We start from the raw sequence: 17,885 nt of genomic DNA on the forward strand, positions 1-17,885 counted from the left end.
GACTGAAATACTGTGTTCACTCGTATTTCATGATGATAAGGGTCCTGGGTGCCACTGAGTATCTGTAAAAGGCCATGAACAGTCATTCATTTGGTTATTTAACAAATATGTATTGCATATCTACCTTGTGCCAGACATCACGTCTCAGAAAAAGGAACTCCTTACTAGGAACACATTCCTCACATGAGGTGTTAGTCATTCGTGGACAGAGCTGGAAAAACTGCCAAATTCTTGTCCTTTGGATCTACTTTTCCAAACTACTTGCAGCCTGTCTGCTTGTTATCCACACCCTCTATGTTATTGATACTGATTAAGTTACAGTTTTCTTTCACATTCAGTTCGAAAGCCTTGCCTAAATGATTTCTAACCCTGCGACACACACTGACTTTGAAGTGACTTTGTAAGAGAACTGATTTTTATCCATGTTGTGTTTGGCAGCTGTTATTAGTCTGTTTATCAGCAGATAATGTTATGTCATTTGTTTTGAAGGGCAGGGAAGTCCCTCCTTGTTATGACCTCTCCAGGTACTAAATAAGCATGGTAAGATTGAGGGCTTTTTTGCTCTGTAAATAGCAGCTGCAAATATAATTTATGAAGAAAAAGTACTACAGATTAAGAAACTTCATTATTAAAGTTCAGATGCAATGAAAAATGTAGTCTTTACTACGTTATTTACCATCTTTTTCAATGAAGAATTACTGCCAATTGCATCAACTTTAAACAAGGAAGACCCTGGGCGTGGTGGTTCCAAACCCTAGGAGAGATGAGTTTTTTCAAATAGATACTATGTTAAACGATCTACCTGGCAATATACATAAATCTTTGTGTGTAGACTGTCACATACTAATAATTATAACAATAGCTAACATATTGAATAGTTATAATATGCTGGGTACAATTATAAGCACTTTACAGGAATTGATCATTTATTTAATCTACAAACAAAGCATGGTGTGCGTATCACTTTTTAAAATGAATTTGTTTTATTGATTACAAGAGCATCTTCCTGTGTCTTCTTCAGTGACATATCCACAGCTTTAGTTCAGTGCCTAATGTGCAATTAGCAAGGCATTAATATCTATGAATGAATGAATAAATGAAGAAATGATATTTTGCCTTGGGATGTACATTCTCCTTTTTTGTATGCCAGATTTTAAGGTGTTTTTGTTTGTTTTTTCTTTTCCATTTTTCCTATACTTGTTTCCCCTACATGTTCTAATAGAGTGCAGTGCCGCACTTGCTGTTCCCGAGGACTTTCCTAAAGGCTGCTTTAGATTTGTGGCAGTGGAAATGGGGGATGAAAGAGTGGATGAGGTCAAGTATGTGAGTGTAGGCAGAGAGAGGGATTTTGATGACAGTGGCTAAAAGCCCCACTTAGGACTCTCGTCTCTGTTTTGCTTCTTGTAGGTTTTCAGCACTGAAATGGAAAAGAATAAGTTGAAGCTGCAGGGTCTCAACAATTACCCTGGTGGTGAGTAAGAAACTCACGGATCTAGAAATAGAGTCTACCATCATAGGCTCATTTTATTCTTGATCATCCGAACTAATGGAGGGGAGAAGATGAATAAATAAGCCAAACATGTTTCACTGTGCTCCTGCCTGGATACCAATGTGCTCTATACCTGACCATGATTCTGTTTTTGCTCAGTCTAGTTTCATGATATGAACAGAGAGAAGCTAAGTTGAAGTAGGTAATCCACAGTGTGGGTAGTTCGTTCACAAATAGATGTCTATTTTTTTTTTTTCCATAAGCTTACTAAGCCAGTTACGCTTTCTGATTTGAATGGAGTGCCATCTAAATGGGGTTACTTATTAGTAATCATAGAAAATACATCTAAGTAATACCAGATAATAATAAGTGGATTAAACCAATGCTACCCAAACCTGAGTAATCATTGGGATTGTGATGGAAACTTTAAAACAAACAAACAAACAAAAATATGTATGGCCCAACTCTACAGATTCTGATTCAGGAACTTTGGGTCTACGCCAAACATGTATATTTTTCAATGCTTCCTGGTCAGTTTCGCTGCAGAACCAGGTCTGGGGATCACTGGATTAAACCAATCCTGGTAGTTGTTGGAGAAGGATTAACTTTGTCTTATAACTCCATTCCTGTAGAGGAGTTTGAGTGGACTGAGATGGAACTGTGTCATGACAACTAGGATGTGTACTTCTGAAATAGTCTTTTAATCCACAGTGTTCTATAGATGTTAAGAACACCAGACATTCAACCAGCAATAGAAACTATTAGGCTATTTTCTATTAGGGTCGAAATGATTTGCTTATACCCTTTATTAGAAGAGTTCACTTTTGGACATTCAGTGTCCAGCAGTGTTGGAAATGAAGAAGAGGGAACTTGAAGAGCTCTGGCCTGTGACTGCACCTCTTATGAACCTATTTATCTATCTGTAAAATGGTGATAATGAGAGATTGTTGTGAGGATAACTGGAGATTATGTAAAAATGTTCTGTAAATTACGAAGCATTAAACAAATGCCAGGGGATAAATAATGAATGAGAGGATGGACAGACTCCCAAGCTGGCCTAGAAGAGGGAGAGATGCCCTTTGACTGGAAGGGAGCAAGAATGGCTTCATGGACAAGATGGTTCTAAGTTGGGCTTTGAGGATGGCAAGATTTTCAATGGCCAGAGTTGGTGGGGGTAGGGCACCCAAAGTGAAGAAAACTCACAGAAGCAAACAAATGCACTGCATGTTTGGGAAACCACAGTGACTCTAGGGAAGTTAGATAAGAGGAGTTTTAGGAGAGGATAATATGCAAGAGGAACATACAAATGTCCCTATATCATTAATCTGAAAAATGGGGCCAGGCGTTGCCATTTACTTCAGTAATTTTTGAGGACATCGATAAAGGAATTATAGTACAGGACAGTAACAGACATTAATAATGATTAATGACGATGATCTCAGATTGTTAAGGAAAAGTTAAACTATTTAGGAAGGCAGGGAAGTATGTTTCTATTATAAGTATTTAACTAATAAATAGTTAAAGTGAATTATGTTTTGGTGCTAGAAGAGACTCCTTGAGTGATTTCAATAATTTAGTTACCTAGAAGAACAACTCTTCTTTCCTAATAATGATGGATAAATGAAATATCACCATGCATTGTTTTTATTTTCTCCTAAAAATAATATAAGCTCCCAGGCAGAACAAGCGTTTTTTTAAAAAGTATGTCATCAATATAAGAATCTCTGTCACTTTTTACTGTTGTCTAAAACTTTGGCTTTTATTGTTACCAGAGGGAGGCCATTCTCCCCCTCCTACTTTTAGGTATGTCCTGGTACTTTTTCATAGCTCCTGGTACCACCCAACTGCTATAATCAGGGGAAAAGATGCTAATGACCACTACTGTCCTGAGATCACTCACTGGGAAGCAGAATTGTATGAGCACTGGAGTCAGGTTGCCCACACACCTACCAGCTCCCTGGCCACCACTTACAAGTCCTATTACTATGGGCATGTTACTTAGTAACTTTCTGAATCAGTTTCCTCATTTGTAATATGGGTCCTACTAATAGTACGTATTTCATAGGATTGTGAGAATTGAATAAAATAATACATGTAAAGCACTTAGAATAATGCCTAGAAATATTAAGTGTTCAACTTACTTTTTCCCCTCAAAGTATGTTTCTGAGATTTATCCGTATAGTTAAAGCTCACTCCTTTTCATTGCTGTAATATTCCATTGTTTAGCAGCACTAAACTCCAAATGTTGGTTGTGGAGGTGCAAAATGTCCTGTCATATACAGATAAGACATAAAAAGGAATCCCAGGTAGTGAAATTATGGGTATTTCTTTGTTTCATTATACTATGATAATTTCCAATTTTTCAAAAATTGGCTTTATCTATGGCTTTCAGAGATATTTGATTTTAAACCTGGTGGTAACAAGAGTTTAGGGAAAATCCCATTCAGCAAGAAATAATAGTTGGTTAGCATCCAGGATGAGATTACAAGGTGAACTCATCTGTAAATTGACAAATGCAACACAGCAGGGGCAAGACATGATAAGCTAAACTCTGTGTCCCCAAGGAGACTGTAAACTATACATTTAGATTTTCTTTGTACCCAGCAAAGCTCTCAGAGGTAGGTACTTAATTGAGGCTGCTACTGCTAAGGATGCTCAGGGCAAACAGTGGCTATGGTGTTTTGTTCTGTACTGGTTTAAAACCCACCTGCCTTCTGTGGTTGCTTATGATAGTGTTTTCAGTCCCCCAGGGGACCAGAGAGAAGAGAGAAAATAGATTTCCTGTCTTCAATCTGATGGGATCCGATCAGGAAAAGATAGATGAGGCCCAAGCGTGGATCCAGAGGATACTGACCCTCCAGGACTACCACATCATTGAGGATATGCATATCCTCCACCTCGGGAAAAAGAAACATGACTATTTGTCTGAGCTTCAGAAAACCTCATGTGTCTCTATCTCAGAGATGATCAGCCCGGGAAAAGCACAGTTAGAGATTAAAGGAGCCCAGGCTGACCTCTTTAAGGCAGTTATGAACATTGAACTAATGCTGTGTGAAGTTCAAGAGGAAATGGCAAGAAAAAAGGAGCGCATCCTTTGGAGCTTGTCAGGTGAGTAACTTTCAATTAAGTTGGAAAGTCAGCCCTTCCAACTTTTGGGCGTGAGCGTGCATGTGTGTAAGTGAGTGAGAGATAGAATGGAAGAGGAGAGAGAGCAAACCATGCTGGGTCTGTTAGGCCATAACTTTTATAACCGTTTTTTGGCTCTTTCTACCAGCAGGGTTAATTATTAGTAAATGAACACACACACACACACACACACACACACACACACACACACACAAACACACACACGATTGGGTTTACTGATGATGACATGGATTGCCTAAGAGGCAATTATGAGGAAAGCCCAGGATAACCCAAGACCAGGCTCTAGGGAAAAAAAGTACATCCCTAATTCTGCAGATGGAGCATTCAAATGCAGACACATTCCACTTACTTAATTCATTTCTTTAATAGAGTTTTATTGCAATTATTTATTGCTGACAGCATTAGGAGCCCTAAAATTACTTTGAGCCTTCCCACCAGAGTAAATTTCATTGGTACTGTGAGGTCCACTCAAGTATCACTCATTCAATGGGGCAAAACCCATCGGGATGACTGTGGGAATTTGGGTCTGGAGAGATCCTTTCAACTTAGCCCTAGAGCTAATTGAGAGATCATACCATTGAAAATACTGTCTTGGGAAATTGAGGCTTATTTCTTTCATTTATTCAACTAATGTGTATTGCATCCGTGTTATGTGAAGCATTGTGCTAGGTGCTTGGGATACAGTGATAAGATGAACATTGTTCCCACTCAAAATCTAACTGGGGGGCTTCCCTGGTGGCGCAGTGGTTGAGAGTCCGCCTGCCGATGCAGGGGACGTGGGTTCGTGCCCCGGTCCGGGAAGATCCCACATGCTGCGGAGCGGCTGGGCCCTTGAGCCATGGCCACTGAGCCTGCGCGTCTGGAGCCTGTGTTCCGCAACGGGAGAGGCCACAACAGTGAGAAGCCCGCGTACCGCAAAAAAAAAAAAAAAAAAAAAAATCTAACTGGGGAAACTGAGAGGTAAGCAGGTTAGTTATGAACAGGAAGGTGAAAGTGCTCTGGAAACAACTAGGTGAGGCACCTAACCCAGACTTGGGAGGTAAGGGGAAAGCTTCTCAGGGGATGTGTCACAAATGGAGAAGTGAAGAATAGGTAGGAGTTAGTAAGGCAAAGAAAGAAACTTTCAAGAAATCAGACCATAGCTGGGCCTAGGTTATGCAAGACTTTATAAATCACATGAAAGTATTCAGAGTTTTTCTTGAAACAAATGGAGAGCCTTGAATGATTTTAAGCAAAGACAAGGTCAGACTTGTATTTTAGAAAGATCACTGGTTGTAACATGGAGAGTGACTTTAGTGCAAAAATTCAGATGTAAAACTTCAGAGAACGTCTTATTTTCACCATGTGTTTGTAAAAATAGTTCAGGCAGATATGGTCGAAGTGAGTGGGAGTTTGCAATAAATGTTGTATCCATAGTCCACAGAAAACCCAATGTCAAAAAACATGGACAAAAACAATACTTAAGAATGAGACCCAAGATTATGATTTCTACTTAGCTCTTAAAACATAGTGAATGTGGGTGTTTAAACTGACATTGACACTTCTCAAGAGAACAAGGTAGAAAATAACACTGATGTCCTGTAATGCTTGTGGCATTACTTTAACTGCATTCGTAAAGTTGGCCCATTCTCCTAGCTGTTGGCAATTTAGTCATGTTAAGTCCCTTGCTCTGCTGCAAGGTGGCATTTTTTGGCAGTTGATGACTAAGCATATTATTCTACAGCAGCGTTTCAGAGGTTCATAGAGACTCACCCCCTCTTAATCAGGTTAAGATCTACATTAACAAAATGAATAATTTTTTTTTTTTTTTTTTTGCGGTACGCGAGCCTCTCACTGTTGTGGCCTCTCCCGTTGCGGAGCACAGGCTCCGGACGCGCGGGCTCTGCGGCCATGGTTCACGGGCCCAGCCGCTCTGCGGCATGTGGGATCTTCCCGGACCGGGGCACGAACCCGCATGCCCTGCATCGGCAGGCAGACTCTCAACCACTGCGCCACTGGGCAAACCCAAAATGGGTAATTTTCAAATGAGTTATTACTACAGGGAGCATCAGCTATCCACCAGAACAGTATGTTTTAAATAATAGAAGTTAGGCATATGCTCCTCTTTTATGGTTCTCTTTTAATCCTTCCCGGTGAGTGTTTCTGATGGCAGGACTTCGTGGATCTTTGAGTTTCCGGTGCCCAGCTCAGTGCCTGGCATGTAATAGGAGCTCAGTAAATGTTTGCTGAACTCAAGAGAACTGAACTCTAATACTATACTTTATAAATGTGAGCTATTGCTCTCCAGATTTAATTTACAGTCTCTTTGAAATGTCTTGGCTTTGGTGTTCCTCTGCTATGGAGTTATGTTCCTCCTGCTTTCCTGCTTTCTGGATTTACAGCTTGGCCCTCTATAAGTTTCTCTGAATTTATCATCTGCTTTTTGTGGTTAAATTGAGCCCACTCAATTAGATAATGTGCTAGGGATTAGGTCATTTTAGTATACTTGGTCTTAAGTCAAATGGAAAGTAAACTGAAAGAAAAGAAGCCTTTTTTGGTGTTTTCATATGTCCATCTGTGTATTTAGTCCAGGAAGGAGCTCCTTTGGGCAATAAAAGGTTGTCCCTTGAATGTAAAGTAGGAAAGAAGTTAAGGAAGGAAAGAAGGAAGAAAAAGAGGGAAAAGGAAGGAAGGGAGGAAAGACATGACACCACAAACTATTAATCTCCAAATTTTGTTCTTCTTGGTTGGGTGGCCTATGAATAACATATATACTAAATATTCTGCCTTGCCCCTTACAGAAAGCACTGGTGAAAGCCAGGTTTATAATCTTGGATCTGTACTTATTAGCTTTGTGATATTGAGCAAGTCACTTAACTTCTCTGAGTTTCAATTTCCCTATTTGTAAAACTGTGTTAATTATTTCAGTGGTGGTTTGTAATACCCAAATGAGGTAGAGATACAAAACTGTTTCGAAAACTTTGAAGTATTACATAAATGTCATACCATTTTCCATCACCCCTTAACATTTTCTTATGCTTATGTTTTTTGTTGATTGGCATCCTGGCTAGAAATACAAACATTTCCTATTAGCAATACAACTATATATCATCATTACAGCATTGATGGGGGGAGTATATATTAATGCTCTTTTTTCTCTTATCCCCTCAGCTTCATAATCCAAATCATCTGAGGACAAATTTATTTATTTATTTATTTATTCTGTGGGAGATTCTGCCTCCCATGGGATGTAACTTTTTTCTTGAGCTCGATTATTTTATTTATTTATTTATTTACCCGCACCCCGCGGCATCTGGAACTTCCTGGACCAGGGATCAAACCTGAGCCCCCTGCAGTGGAAGTGTGGAGTCTTAACCACTGGACCACCAAGGAAGTCCTGAGGACAGATTTATTAACCCCCTATTTTATCCTATGACTTCTCATGGTATTATAGCTGTCCTTGCATGTCCTAAACATATGAGGCATACAAGTTAAACTGCTTATATATTCCTCCAAGTTTTTATAATTTGTTTCATTTAATTTCTGTTTATTTATTTATTTACTTATTTGGCCACGTGGCACGGCTTGCAGGATCTTAGTTCCGTGACCAGGGATCGAACCCAGGCCCCGGCAGTGAAAGCACTGAGTCCTAACCACTGGACCGCCAGGGAATTCCCTCATTTAATTTCCTTACAAACCTTTCCCTCTCACAGAGCACTGAGACAAAGTTTTATGTTACCCATTTTCAGGGCAGCAGACTGATCAGCAACCAGAAAACCAGAATCCAATGAAGGAAATGCATTTTTGAAATGCCTGAAGATTTCAACTCGAGAAATTCAGGATCAAAAGAAACAGTTTGAAGACTGTGGTTTGTGGGTTATAAAGGTATACTTAATTAAGGGAAGAATTTGACTTATCTGCTCTCACTTGGTGCTACAGCCAAAAGAAGAACTCCCCTGCTAATGTCTCTAAGCTAGCTGCTCAATGACCTGGAATCCTAGGAATTAGTCTGAAAGGAGGGCAGGGATGGGCAGGTATGAGAGGTATAATTGGAATCAAGTGGTAGAAATGATGTCAGGATGTACGGAAGCATAGACCAAGACTCAGAGATAAGCTATCTGCCTGTCTTGAAGCAAAATAAAAGAAACGCAATAGCATTTATCACACTTATAATTATTTACCTATTTTTAGCTCTCACTAAACTATGAGCTTTAACAGGGCAAAGACTGTGTCTGCAGTTGACCATTTCATTACCAGCTATCACATAGTGATTGCTCAGGGAATTTTTATCGAAGAGGGACAGGGAATTTTGAAGAGATAGAAGTCAAAATAGGAGAGGGTTGGGGTCAGGAGAGACTCTTAGCAACTTTATGTGAAAAGCAAATCACATGCAAAGTAATATGCACATAAGTGCCTTTATTTTTGAAGCAGAGTAGCAGGCAATTTAAGTAGCAGTTCTCCAGTTTCTTTTTCAGTTTTTCATTTCCTTGGGCTGTAGGTGGAGAAGGTAGACAATGCACTTCTCATGGCTGCCTTCCAGAGAAGGAAGAAAATGATGGAAGAGAGAACCCATGGGAAACCTGTGAGCCACAGGTTGTTTCAGCAAGTCCCACACCAGTTCTGCAAAATGGTATGCAGAGTCGGCTTTCACAGAATGTACTCCGTGCCCTGCGGTAGGTGTCAGTCCCTCATAATCGGGGTTACTCTATGCGGGAATTGGTGAGCAGACATCAGCAGATGACTCACCACTAACAGCATTTGTTGCTTTGGTAAGGGGGTCATTTACAGCTGGGATTTAGTGGTAAAGTTATTTGGAAAGGGTCATATTTAAAATTTTTCCTTCACGTATACTGTGGCTGGTGGCTTTTATGTTGATGAAAGTGTTTGCAGTAAGAGCTACAGTTCACTGTTTTTCCCCTTTCTGTGTTTGTGTCCTATCTGCAGAGAGCACCCTGGAGCTTTTTTTTTTTCTTATCTCAACGAAATTATTATCAACACTACCAAACAATCTTCCTCCCTTAATTAAAAGAGCATTTTCCTGAATATAATAAAGTTGGTTCTTTCTCTTTTTTTTTTTTTTTGCGGTACGTGGGCCTCTCACTGTTGTGGCCTCTCCCGTTGCGGAGCACAGGCTCCGGACGCGCAGGCTCAGCGGCCATGGCTCAAGGGCCCAGCCGCTCCGCGGCATGTGGGATCTTCCCGGACCAGGGCACGAACCCGTGTCCCCTGCATCGGCAGGCAGACTCTCAACCACTGCGCCACCAGGGAAGCCCTGGTCTTTTCTCTTCCATCCTCTTCATTTCCAGTAGCTGCCAGCGAATGAATTAGGCATCACCTTAGTTATGGGGGTTCTACGTGTAGTTGCTTCTATGTCTCAGCTGTACAAAAATATTTCATACTTTACTGCTATATTTTCTCTTTTAAATCTCTCCATAAGAAGCTAAGAAGTTTAGTAATCATCATGGAGGATACTAGCGAGGCAGCTTGATTTTGCCTGGTCCATTAAATATGTCGCTTTTGATCTTCACCTTTCAAATACATAGCATGATCCTTGCTGCAGAGCCTACTCCAAGGCTTGATTTCTGGAAAGCAAGGGGTCTGGAAATGATCTCTTTGCCCCAGAGAAAACATAAGCAGTACCCAGGGTAAAAATTGGACCTGAACAATTTTTCACCTGGGGGTAAAAATTGATAAATGAATCCCCACCAAGAAGTCTTGGAGTGTAACCAGGAAAGCGATGATCAGTATGATCCTTTCACTGGCAAAATCTTAAAAATTCACGACTTCCATTTGCTCCTAAACCCATTGTAACTGGCATCTCTGCACTCCACCCCTGCCCCTCCTATTTCGACTTAAACTACTCTAAGAACATCACAATCCTCATATTTTTCAAATCCGGCGAGTGCCCTCTTTTCATTTCTGTGGTAGACACTGCTAATTGCCTACCCAACATCTGTGCACATGTTTCTTCCCCAAGTAGCTAAGACACACACCATCCTCCCAAGGAAGACTGTCACAAAGTCTCATCTTAGCTTATCATCAGCCTCAAGTCCAGACAGTACTTTCTTAAAGCTTAAAGGCAAGGTAATTTTCCTAATACATTCATTACACAACGATATGCGAGGGAGCAGGAAAACCGCAATAAGAACTCCCAGTTCGAAAGGGGAGAAAGGAAAACACACAAGTCACTGGTCTATACCACTAACCACGTGCTGCTGGACCGGTATAGTATTCTATTCTGGGAGTGGAGTAAGACCTTTGTTTTGCACTCTGGGAAAAATCTTCCTTACGTATTGCCGCCCTTGGTCATTTCTAGGTGAACTGCCTACCAGGGGTCTATGGATTGCCCTAGGGATCTAGAATGCTCCCAGGCTACTGATAGCTGGACTTGTAGTTTTTTTCAACCATACGATTCCTTTAAAAACTAAGCAGCATGAGGCCTGTTTGTTTCTGGTCAAGTTTGTGTCTTTTTAACCCAGCCAAATATCTTGTCTCCATCTAGTCTTTAAGCCTCAAGATTCTGGTCTTTTACCTACTGGCCTCTGTGCTCCGCCCACTTCCCTAGCCATTCGCTTAGCAGCTACTGTCTTGAGGGAATTCAGGCAATTCAGACTCAGTGGGGAGATAATACTCATAATGTGACCTGTGCCAATGTGTCTGGTGAGAACGTTTAACTGAACGTGCCTGAGAAACCCTGGAGACATCAGTTTTGTCACCACTGAGCAAACTCATTTTTTTTAACCTAGTTTTCATTTGGAGTGTAAAGGCTCCTGGCTTTTTCACACCTGCATGGTTCCAAATTATGGGACTCTCAGTAAACTTAGATGCCACGTGCTGGTAGAGGGGGCTTCTATTAACAAAGCTTTATTTATTTTTTTCTATCTTGCATTCTAGCCAGTTCTATTCTGAATTCATCTCTTGCTTGTAAGACTTGGATGAATGCAGCAAGAATGTGCCTGCTTGCAGTTTCTTTATTGGATTCATTCATTCATTCCATAAGTATTTATTGAAAACCATTCTAAGAGTCAGGCCCTTTGCTAGGTGGGAGGGATACAACAGTGAAACAAAATAGAGTTCCTGCCCTTATAATTTATAATCTAGTGAGTCCATCTGTTGTCCTTTTTTTAAATATTGGTATTTTCTGGAGTTCTGAAGGAACCTTCGCTCTTTTTCCTCTACAATGTCCCCCTGCGTGATTATACCTATTCCCATGACTTCAACTCCTACCTCTATGGTGATGACTTGCAAATTTGTAACTCTAACCCCCTACGTTTCTCCGGACCCACAGGCCCATATTTCTGTCTTTTGGACATCTCTACCTAGATGTCCCATAGCCACCTCAAACTGAACGCTTTTCTTGGCCATACTTTTCCTTAAGAAAGGGGCTCCCCCCACCCCACCCCCCATACTCCCTAAACTGGCTAATACCCCCATCCATCTACCAGGTCTCCTAGGCTGGAAACTTTATCATCCTCCATTCCTTCCTTTCTCTCACTCTCATATTGAGGCAGTCATGCAGTTCTAGTGATTCTCAATAAAATTCTCAGTCCAGACTTACCTCTCTGTTCCTACTGCTTTAGTTCATCTTCCCCTAAGCCTAGACCATTACCTGGTCCTTTCCTTGCCTCAAAACCATCTGACCTGTCCTTTACTCTGCTACTAGAATTAGCATGCTAAAAAATTACACGCCCGTTTAACATCTACATTTTTAGTTGCCTACAAGGTAAAAAACCCGAACTCCTTAGCAGAGCATTTAAGGCCTTGGACCCACGTTATTTCACCAGCTTATCGCTTACTATATTCCTCAACACACTAGCTGTGAACTTCTTAGAGCTTCCTAAACACGTGCTGTATGCTTTCATGCCTCTGTGCCTTTCCATGTGGAATGCCTTCTGTCCTCACCCTTTCTAGTCCTGCGAACTCCTCTTCCTTCTTCAAGATATAGTCCAAATGGCATCTCCTGTTTGACACCTTCTGCAGCTCCTGCAGGCCCAGCAAGTTGCTTCCCTGTGTGCTCCTGTACTTCCTTCATTGCTTTGTTACATCTGTAAATCTAACAAGTACAAAAATTTACAGTTCCACACATCTCAGGTGTGGGACTTGTTTTCTTTATGGTTCTATAACTGAACTTTAGCTTTCATGCGCCCATGTCCACAGATATGGAAAACTCCATCTTGACAGTTCAGGATGAACTCAGTCATTTTCAGAGTTTTCTTAGTCCATTTGGGTTGGTTTTTTAAAAATATTTATTTATTTATTTATTTAGCTGCATCCAGTCTTAGTTGCGGCATGTGGGATCTTTTAGTTGCAGCATGCGAACTCTTAGTTGTGGCATGTGGGATCTAGTTCCCTGACCAGGGATTGAACCCAGGCCCCCTGCATTGGGAGCCCGGAGTCTTAGCTGCTGGACCACCAGGGAAGTCCCCATTTGGTGTTTAAACTCAGTTCCTGCAAGGCTTTGCCCTTTCTTCTCCTAATATCCTTGAGATTGCTCTAGATGGTGGGCAGGCATTGTGGGGAGGGTGGTCTAGCTTATGGCCCCCCATCTGTCCTCTGCCCCCAGTGTCCTCTGATAGGTAAGCCACCCTGGGCTTTGGTCATTAGCACCTTCCCAGACTTAAATTTCCGATGCCCTTTGCTCTTAAGTAGTGTCTACACAGGCTGCTCTGTTTTTCATGCCGGGGGAAATCGTTTCCCGGCCAGGTCTGTGCGCCTCCTGCAGCACAGGAAACTTTTGAGTGTGCTCATCCTCCAAGCTGAAATGCGGGCTCTTGCGGGGGGCTGTCCTCACCTGTTCTGGACATCTTCCCAGCCATTGCTACTTTCCACTCAAGTGCCAGGCTGGGTGAGGGGCTGCACTCAGCGGGGTCAGGCAATGGTCCCTTCTGCTGTGGAAGTCCCCCCAGTTTCTCTGAGATTTCTATTATTCTGCTCCATCTTGGCTCCCAGGGCTCTTTCAAGGGAGTGAGGCAGTAAAGTGAGCAAGTTCTCAGAGTCCCCAAGAGTTCTAGTCATGTCCTCTCTGATTCTTCTCTTACTACCAGGTAGAAGGAAAAACTTTTATCTTTCTTTTTTAAATTAACTTATTTATTTATTTAGTTTTGGCTGAGTTGGGTCTTTGTTGCTGCGTGCAGGCTTTCTCTAGTTGCAGCGAGCAGGGGCTACTCTTTGTTGTGGCGCGCAGGCTTCTCATTGCGGTGGCTTCTCTTGTTGCGGAGCACGGGCTCTAGGCGTGCGGGCTTCAGTAGTTGTGGCACGTGGGCTCAGTAGTTGTGGCTCGTGGGCTCTGGAGCACAGGCTCAGTAGTTGTGGTGCACAGTCTTAGTTGCTCCACAGAATGTGGGATCTTCCCAGACCAGGGCTCGAACCTGTGTCCCCTGCATTGGCAGGCGGATTCTTAACCACTGCGCCACCAGGGAAGCCCAAAACTTTTATCTTGAAGTAAGAAAACTGCTTCAGAATATCTTGTATTCTTTCCTCTCTCATATATGGTATAAACTCCATGCTCTAAATCCTTCAGGCTTTTAGCCTTTTGTTTCAAAAAAACTCCTTTTTCTCTCTCAGAGAACCTAACTCTGAAAGCCAGACTTTTGTGACTATATTCTCTGCTTGATTAAAAATAATTTTGTCATTTATGTATACATACATGTATATATCATATATATGTATATTCAATTGAGTTTGTTCTAAATTTTATTCTTTTTGCCTCTGAAGTGATAAGTAGCAAGAACTCAATGGGTAGAGGAACGAGGAGCAAGAAGAAACCCCCAAAAAAGAAATCTTTGAATTTTATCTCAAAATATGTTCTTGCCACATAAAATTGTACTGTATTTTATCTGTTTACATGTGGGGAGTTCTCTTTGTGAACATGTCTTAGCCACTTTTGAAGCTCAAGTCCATCGTGGTAGCCACTGGCCACATGTGGATATTGAGCACTTAAAATGTGGTTAATCTGAATTGAGATGTGCTGTAAGTATCAAATACAGACTGGATTTTACAGACCACTGCCAAAGAAAAGAATGTAAGATAGCTCAGTAATTTTTATGTTGATTACATGTTGAAATGATAACATTTTAGATATAATAGGTTAAAAATGTATTATTAATTTTACCTTTTTTAATGCAGCGAGTAGAAAATTTAAAATTACATATGTGGCTTCCATTACATTTCTTTTTTTTTTTTTTTTTTTTGCGGTACGCGGGCCTCTCACTGTTGTGGCCTCTCCCCTTGCGGAGCACAGGCTCCGGACGCGCAGGCTCAGCAGCCATGGCTCACGGGCCCAGCCGCTCCACGGCATGTGGGATCCTCCCGGACCCGGGCACAAACCCGTGTCCCCTGCATCGGCAGGCGGACTCTCAACCACTGCACCACCAGGGAAGCCCTCCATTATACTTCTATTGTTCAGTGCTGCTCTAGAACCTGAAACAGTGTTTGGTTATGTCCCAAGTAAATGTAAAGAAAGAGAGAGGGAAGAATGGAAGGGAAGGAGGGAGAGAGAATATGGCTTCAAAGAAGTTTTCATTTTTTTCCCCCTCTAATAGGGGTAAAGAGGGCATTAAGCAGGGATTATTATCTTGAGGACCAGAGTTTGGCCCTCAGCTTCCTGAGAGTTCTTAATATTCCAGAGAAGAGAAGACAGATGACAAGCATATATATCAGTGTGGCATATATTCCAGGGGTTGGAATAGGGCACATCCTCCTTGTATCACAGTATTAAGGATGCCTGATGAATGGAAAACTTCCTGGTGAGCATGGACCTAGATCAAAAGCGTGTAGAAATTCTCTGTGGGCTATTTTGCCAGGCTCATGCTCTGGGTGATCACTGCCTATTTCTGTTGGCCCCAGCCTTCATGCTGCTTCTCAGTGGTTCCCTGCACCCCACTGACCTGCTCTGGGACTGGCCCCAAGCCTGATAGCCATTCTCAGTGTCCATGGCCCCACTGATGCCACCCTGAAACCAGGACCTGTCTATGTGTATGGATGCAGAGTTCCCAGTTTACAGGCCACTGTGGGCTGGGGTGTAGGGAGGGGAGGACATGGACCAGAGCCCAAACTGTTCTAGGCTCAGTCCAGCCTTAGGAGTCTTTCTGTGACAGGGTTCATTCAGTAACTGCCTCAGGGCTTGGTCTGAAGTCAGGCTGAGGGGTTGGGATGTGACGGGGTCGGCCTCCAACTGTGGCTGAGGTTCAGGGAACTGGACACACCTTTTCTTTCTCTAATATTCAGCCATGCTGTCTAACAGACGGGCAGAGTTTTAGTGCCCTGCATTGTGTCCAGGCCCAGGACACTTGCTCATACCCAGTAAAGTGACTTCAAGCCTCAGATCTAGAGAGGTTTCTGTTCCTCACTGGGGTGTGTCTCAAGGGCCAGAACTAATGGGGCAGGTGAATGATTATATGGAGTGATTTCAGGGACACCAGGGAAGCTGCTAGAACCCTCCAAATGCTCCTTCCATCTGTCTGGTCAATACTGACATCCCTCAGTTAGAGATTCATCTATTTGGATTAGCTTTTGGAACAGGGAAAAATCCCTAGACTAAGCGCCAGTAGATGAGGAACCAAGTCTCATCTTTGCCTCCTATTTGAGGTTGGTATTACCACACCTATCCCTGCCCCACAGTAGAGAATATCCCTCTAGTAACCAGATGTCTGTGTCCCCAAAATCCAGAGTGTCTCCTCCTGAACAGTGTAGCATGCACACTAACGTTACTTCATATGCTCAGCATTCCCCTTATTTTGACATATTTTTCGTGTAATGCTGTCCATGAATTTGGAAGACACTTTGCCTTTCTTACATGCTTTTTTCACTAGCTCTATTCTCAAGAGTTCTAGACATATCCTTATTTGCAGCTTGTAGAAGTCAGGCCATGTTCTAATAGAAACAGAACCTTCCCTACATTATGCTGTCTTTATTAGCTGCTCGGCTGGTAAGTTGACTTAAGTCATACTCTCACTGAACCTCAGATTTTTCATGCTATATGGAGATCCTACCCAAATCACGTATTAATTGAAGATAATCAATGTAAAAATGCTTTGTAAATCATAGACTCCTCTATAAACTCTAATGGTATATTAAGATGTAAGCTATCATTATTTTCGTGATATTAGTGTTAATTTGCCACAAGTGAACAACTTTGGGTGTCTTTGCTACAGACACAGGGACTTGAGAGCAGGAAGTGGTGATTATTTGGAGGACTAGGGAGTGAATACATTTTAGTACCCAAATAGGCAATGTGATTTGTCAGATCATAATAATCTTTAATTTTTTTTCTCTTATCAGACCCAAAATATGGAGCTGGAATATACTTCACCAAGAACCTCAAAAACATAGCACACCAGATCAAGAAAACATCCGCCACAGATAAGCTGATCTATGTGTTTGAGGCCGAAGTACTCACAGGCTCCTTCTGCAAGGGTCATCAGTTTAATATTGTTCCCCCACCATTGCATCCTGGAGCCGTAGACTGCCATGACAGTGTGGTTGACAATGTTTCCAGCCCTGAAACCTTTGTCGTTTTTAGTGACACACAGGCTGTGCCCCAGTATTTGTGGACTTGCATCCAAAGTCATGTACAGGATTACTCAGGACAAATGATGCTGTCTCCACAGCAGCCTTGGAGGAAACTCTCAAGTGGCAGCTCTGTTGATTAACCTCCACATCATTTTAACAACAGGTATGACCTTCCTTTGGAGGAACTAACCAAATAATGACCATCAGTGACTCAAAGAGTGGTTTGAATATGTCAAATAAACTATCATCTTAGCGCCTTCATCTTTGTCTTCCTCTCTTGGGGTTGGGGTGGGTAGATAACAACTAAAACACTCTTAGGACCTCTCCCTCTCCTTCAAGTTGTCCTTTTATCTTCTTTACCATAGGCAATAGCAAAAATGTTTTACATGTAGTGAAGAGATTTTCCAGTATATAATCCAATCCTTTTATTTTGTAAAATGATGATAGTGTAACATATTAAGACGGCAAGATGATTTTAGATTTTCCAGAGAATCTTATAAAGTGCTTTATATATCAAAATAAATCACCTTTGTCAAAGTAACTGGCTCTGAAAATTATGTGTAAAATGAACTTATTTGCAGTGGAAGGACACCAGACGGCCAATATTCTACTGCTACCCCTTTTGGATTCAGCTATTTCAAGTAATGCCACTCAGGCACCATGAGGCTAAATTATTAATTCACCAAATAGATCTTGGTCACCAGATGTATGTATTTCAGTCACTTTCTTGGTGCTGGGGCTACGATGCTGGACAAGACAA

At 41.8% G+C, this 17,885-nt stretch overlaps 1 protein-coding gene across 1 annotated transcript in view; it reads left to right on the plus strand.

Moving 5' to 3' along the window:
* The window catches only part of PARP9 (poly(ADP-ribose) polymerase family member 9), a 32,413-nt gene extending 14,827 nt beyond the window's left edge, over positions 1–17,586 (plus strand). Inside the window, 6 exon segments of the mRNA XM_079922599.1 lie at positions 1,408–1,471; positions 4,232–4,597; positions 8,365–8,406; positions 8,409–8,500; positions 9,114–9,288; positions 16,895–17,586. Of these exon segments, the coding sequence (XP_079778725.1) occupies positions 1,408–1,471; positions 4,232–4,597; positions 8,365–8,406; positions 8,409–8,500; positions 9,114–9,288; positions 16,895–17,265 (1,110 nt within the window). The 3' untranslated portion in view covers positions 17,266–17,586.
* The last annotated feature ends 299 nt before the right edge of the window (positions 17,587–17,885 follow it).

This window comes from Stenella coeruleoalba (assembly GCF_951394435.1).
Source record: "Stenella coeruleoalba genome assembly, chromosome: 5".
NCBI classification, from domain to species: Eukaryota; Metazoa; Chordata; class Mammalia; order Artiodactyla; family Delphinidae; genus Stenella; species Stenella coeruleoalba.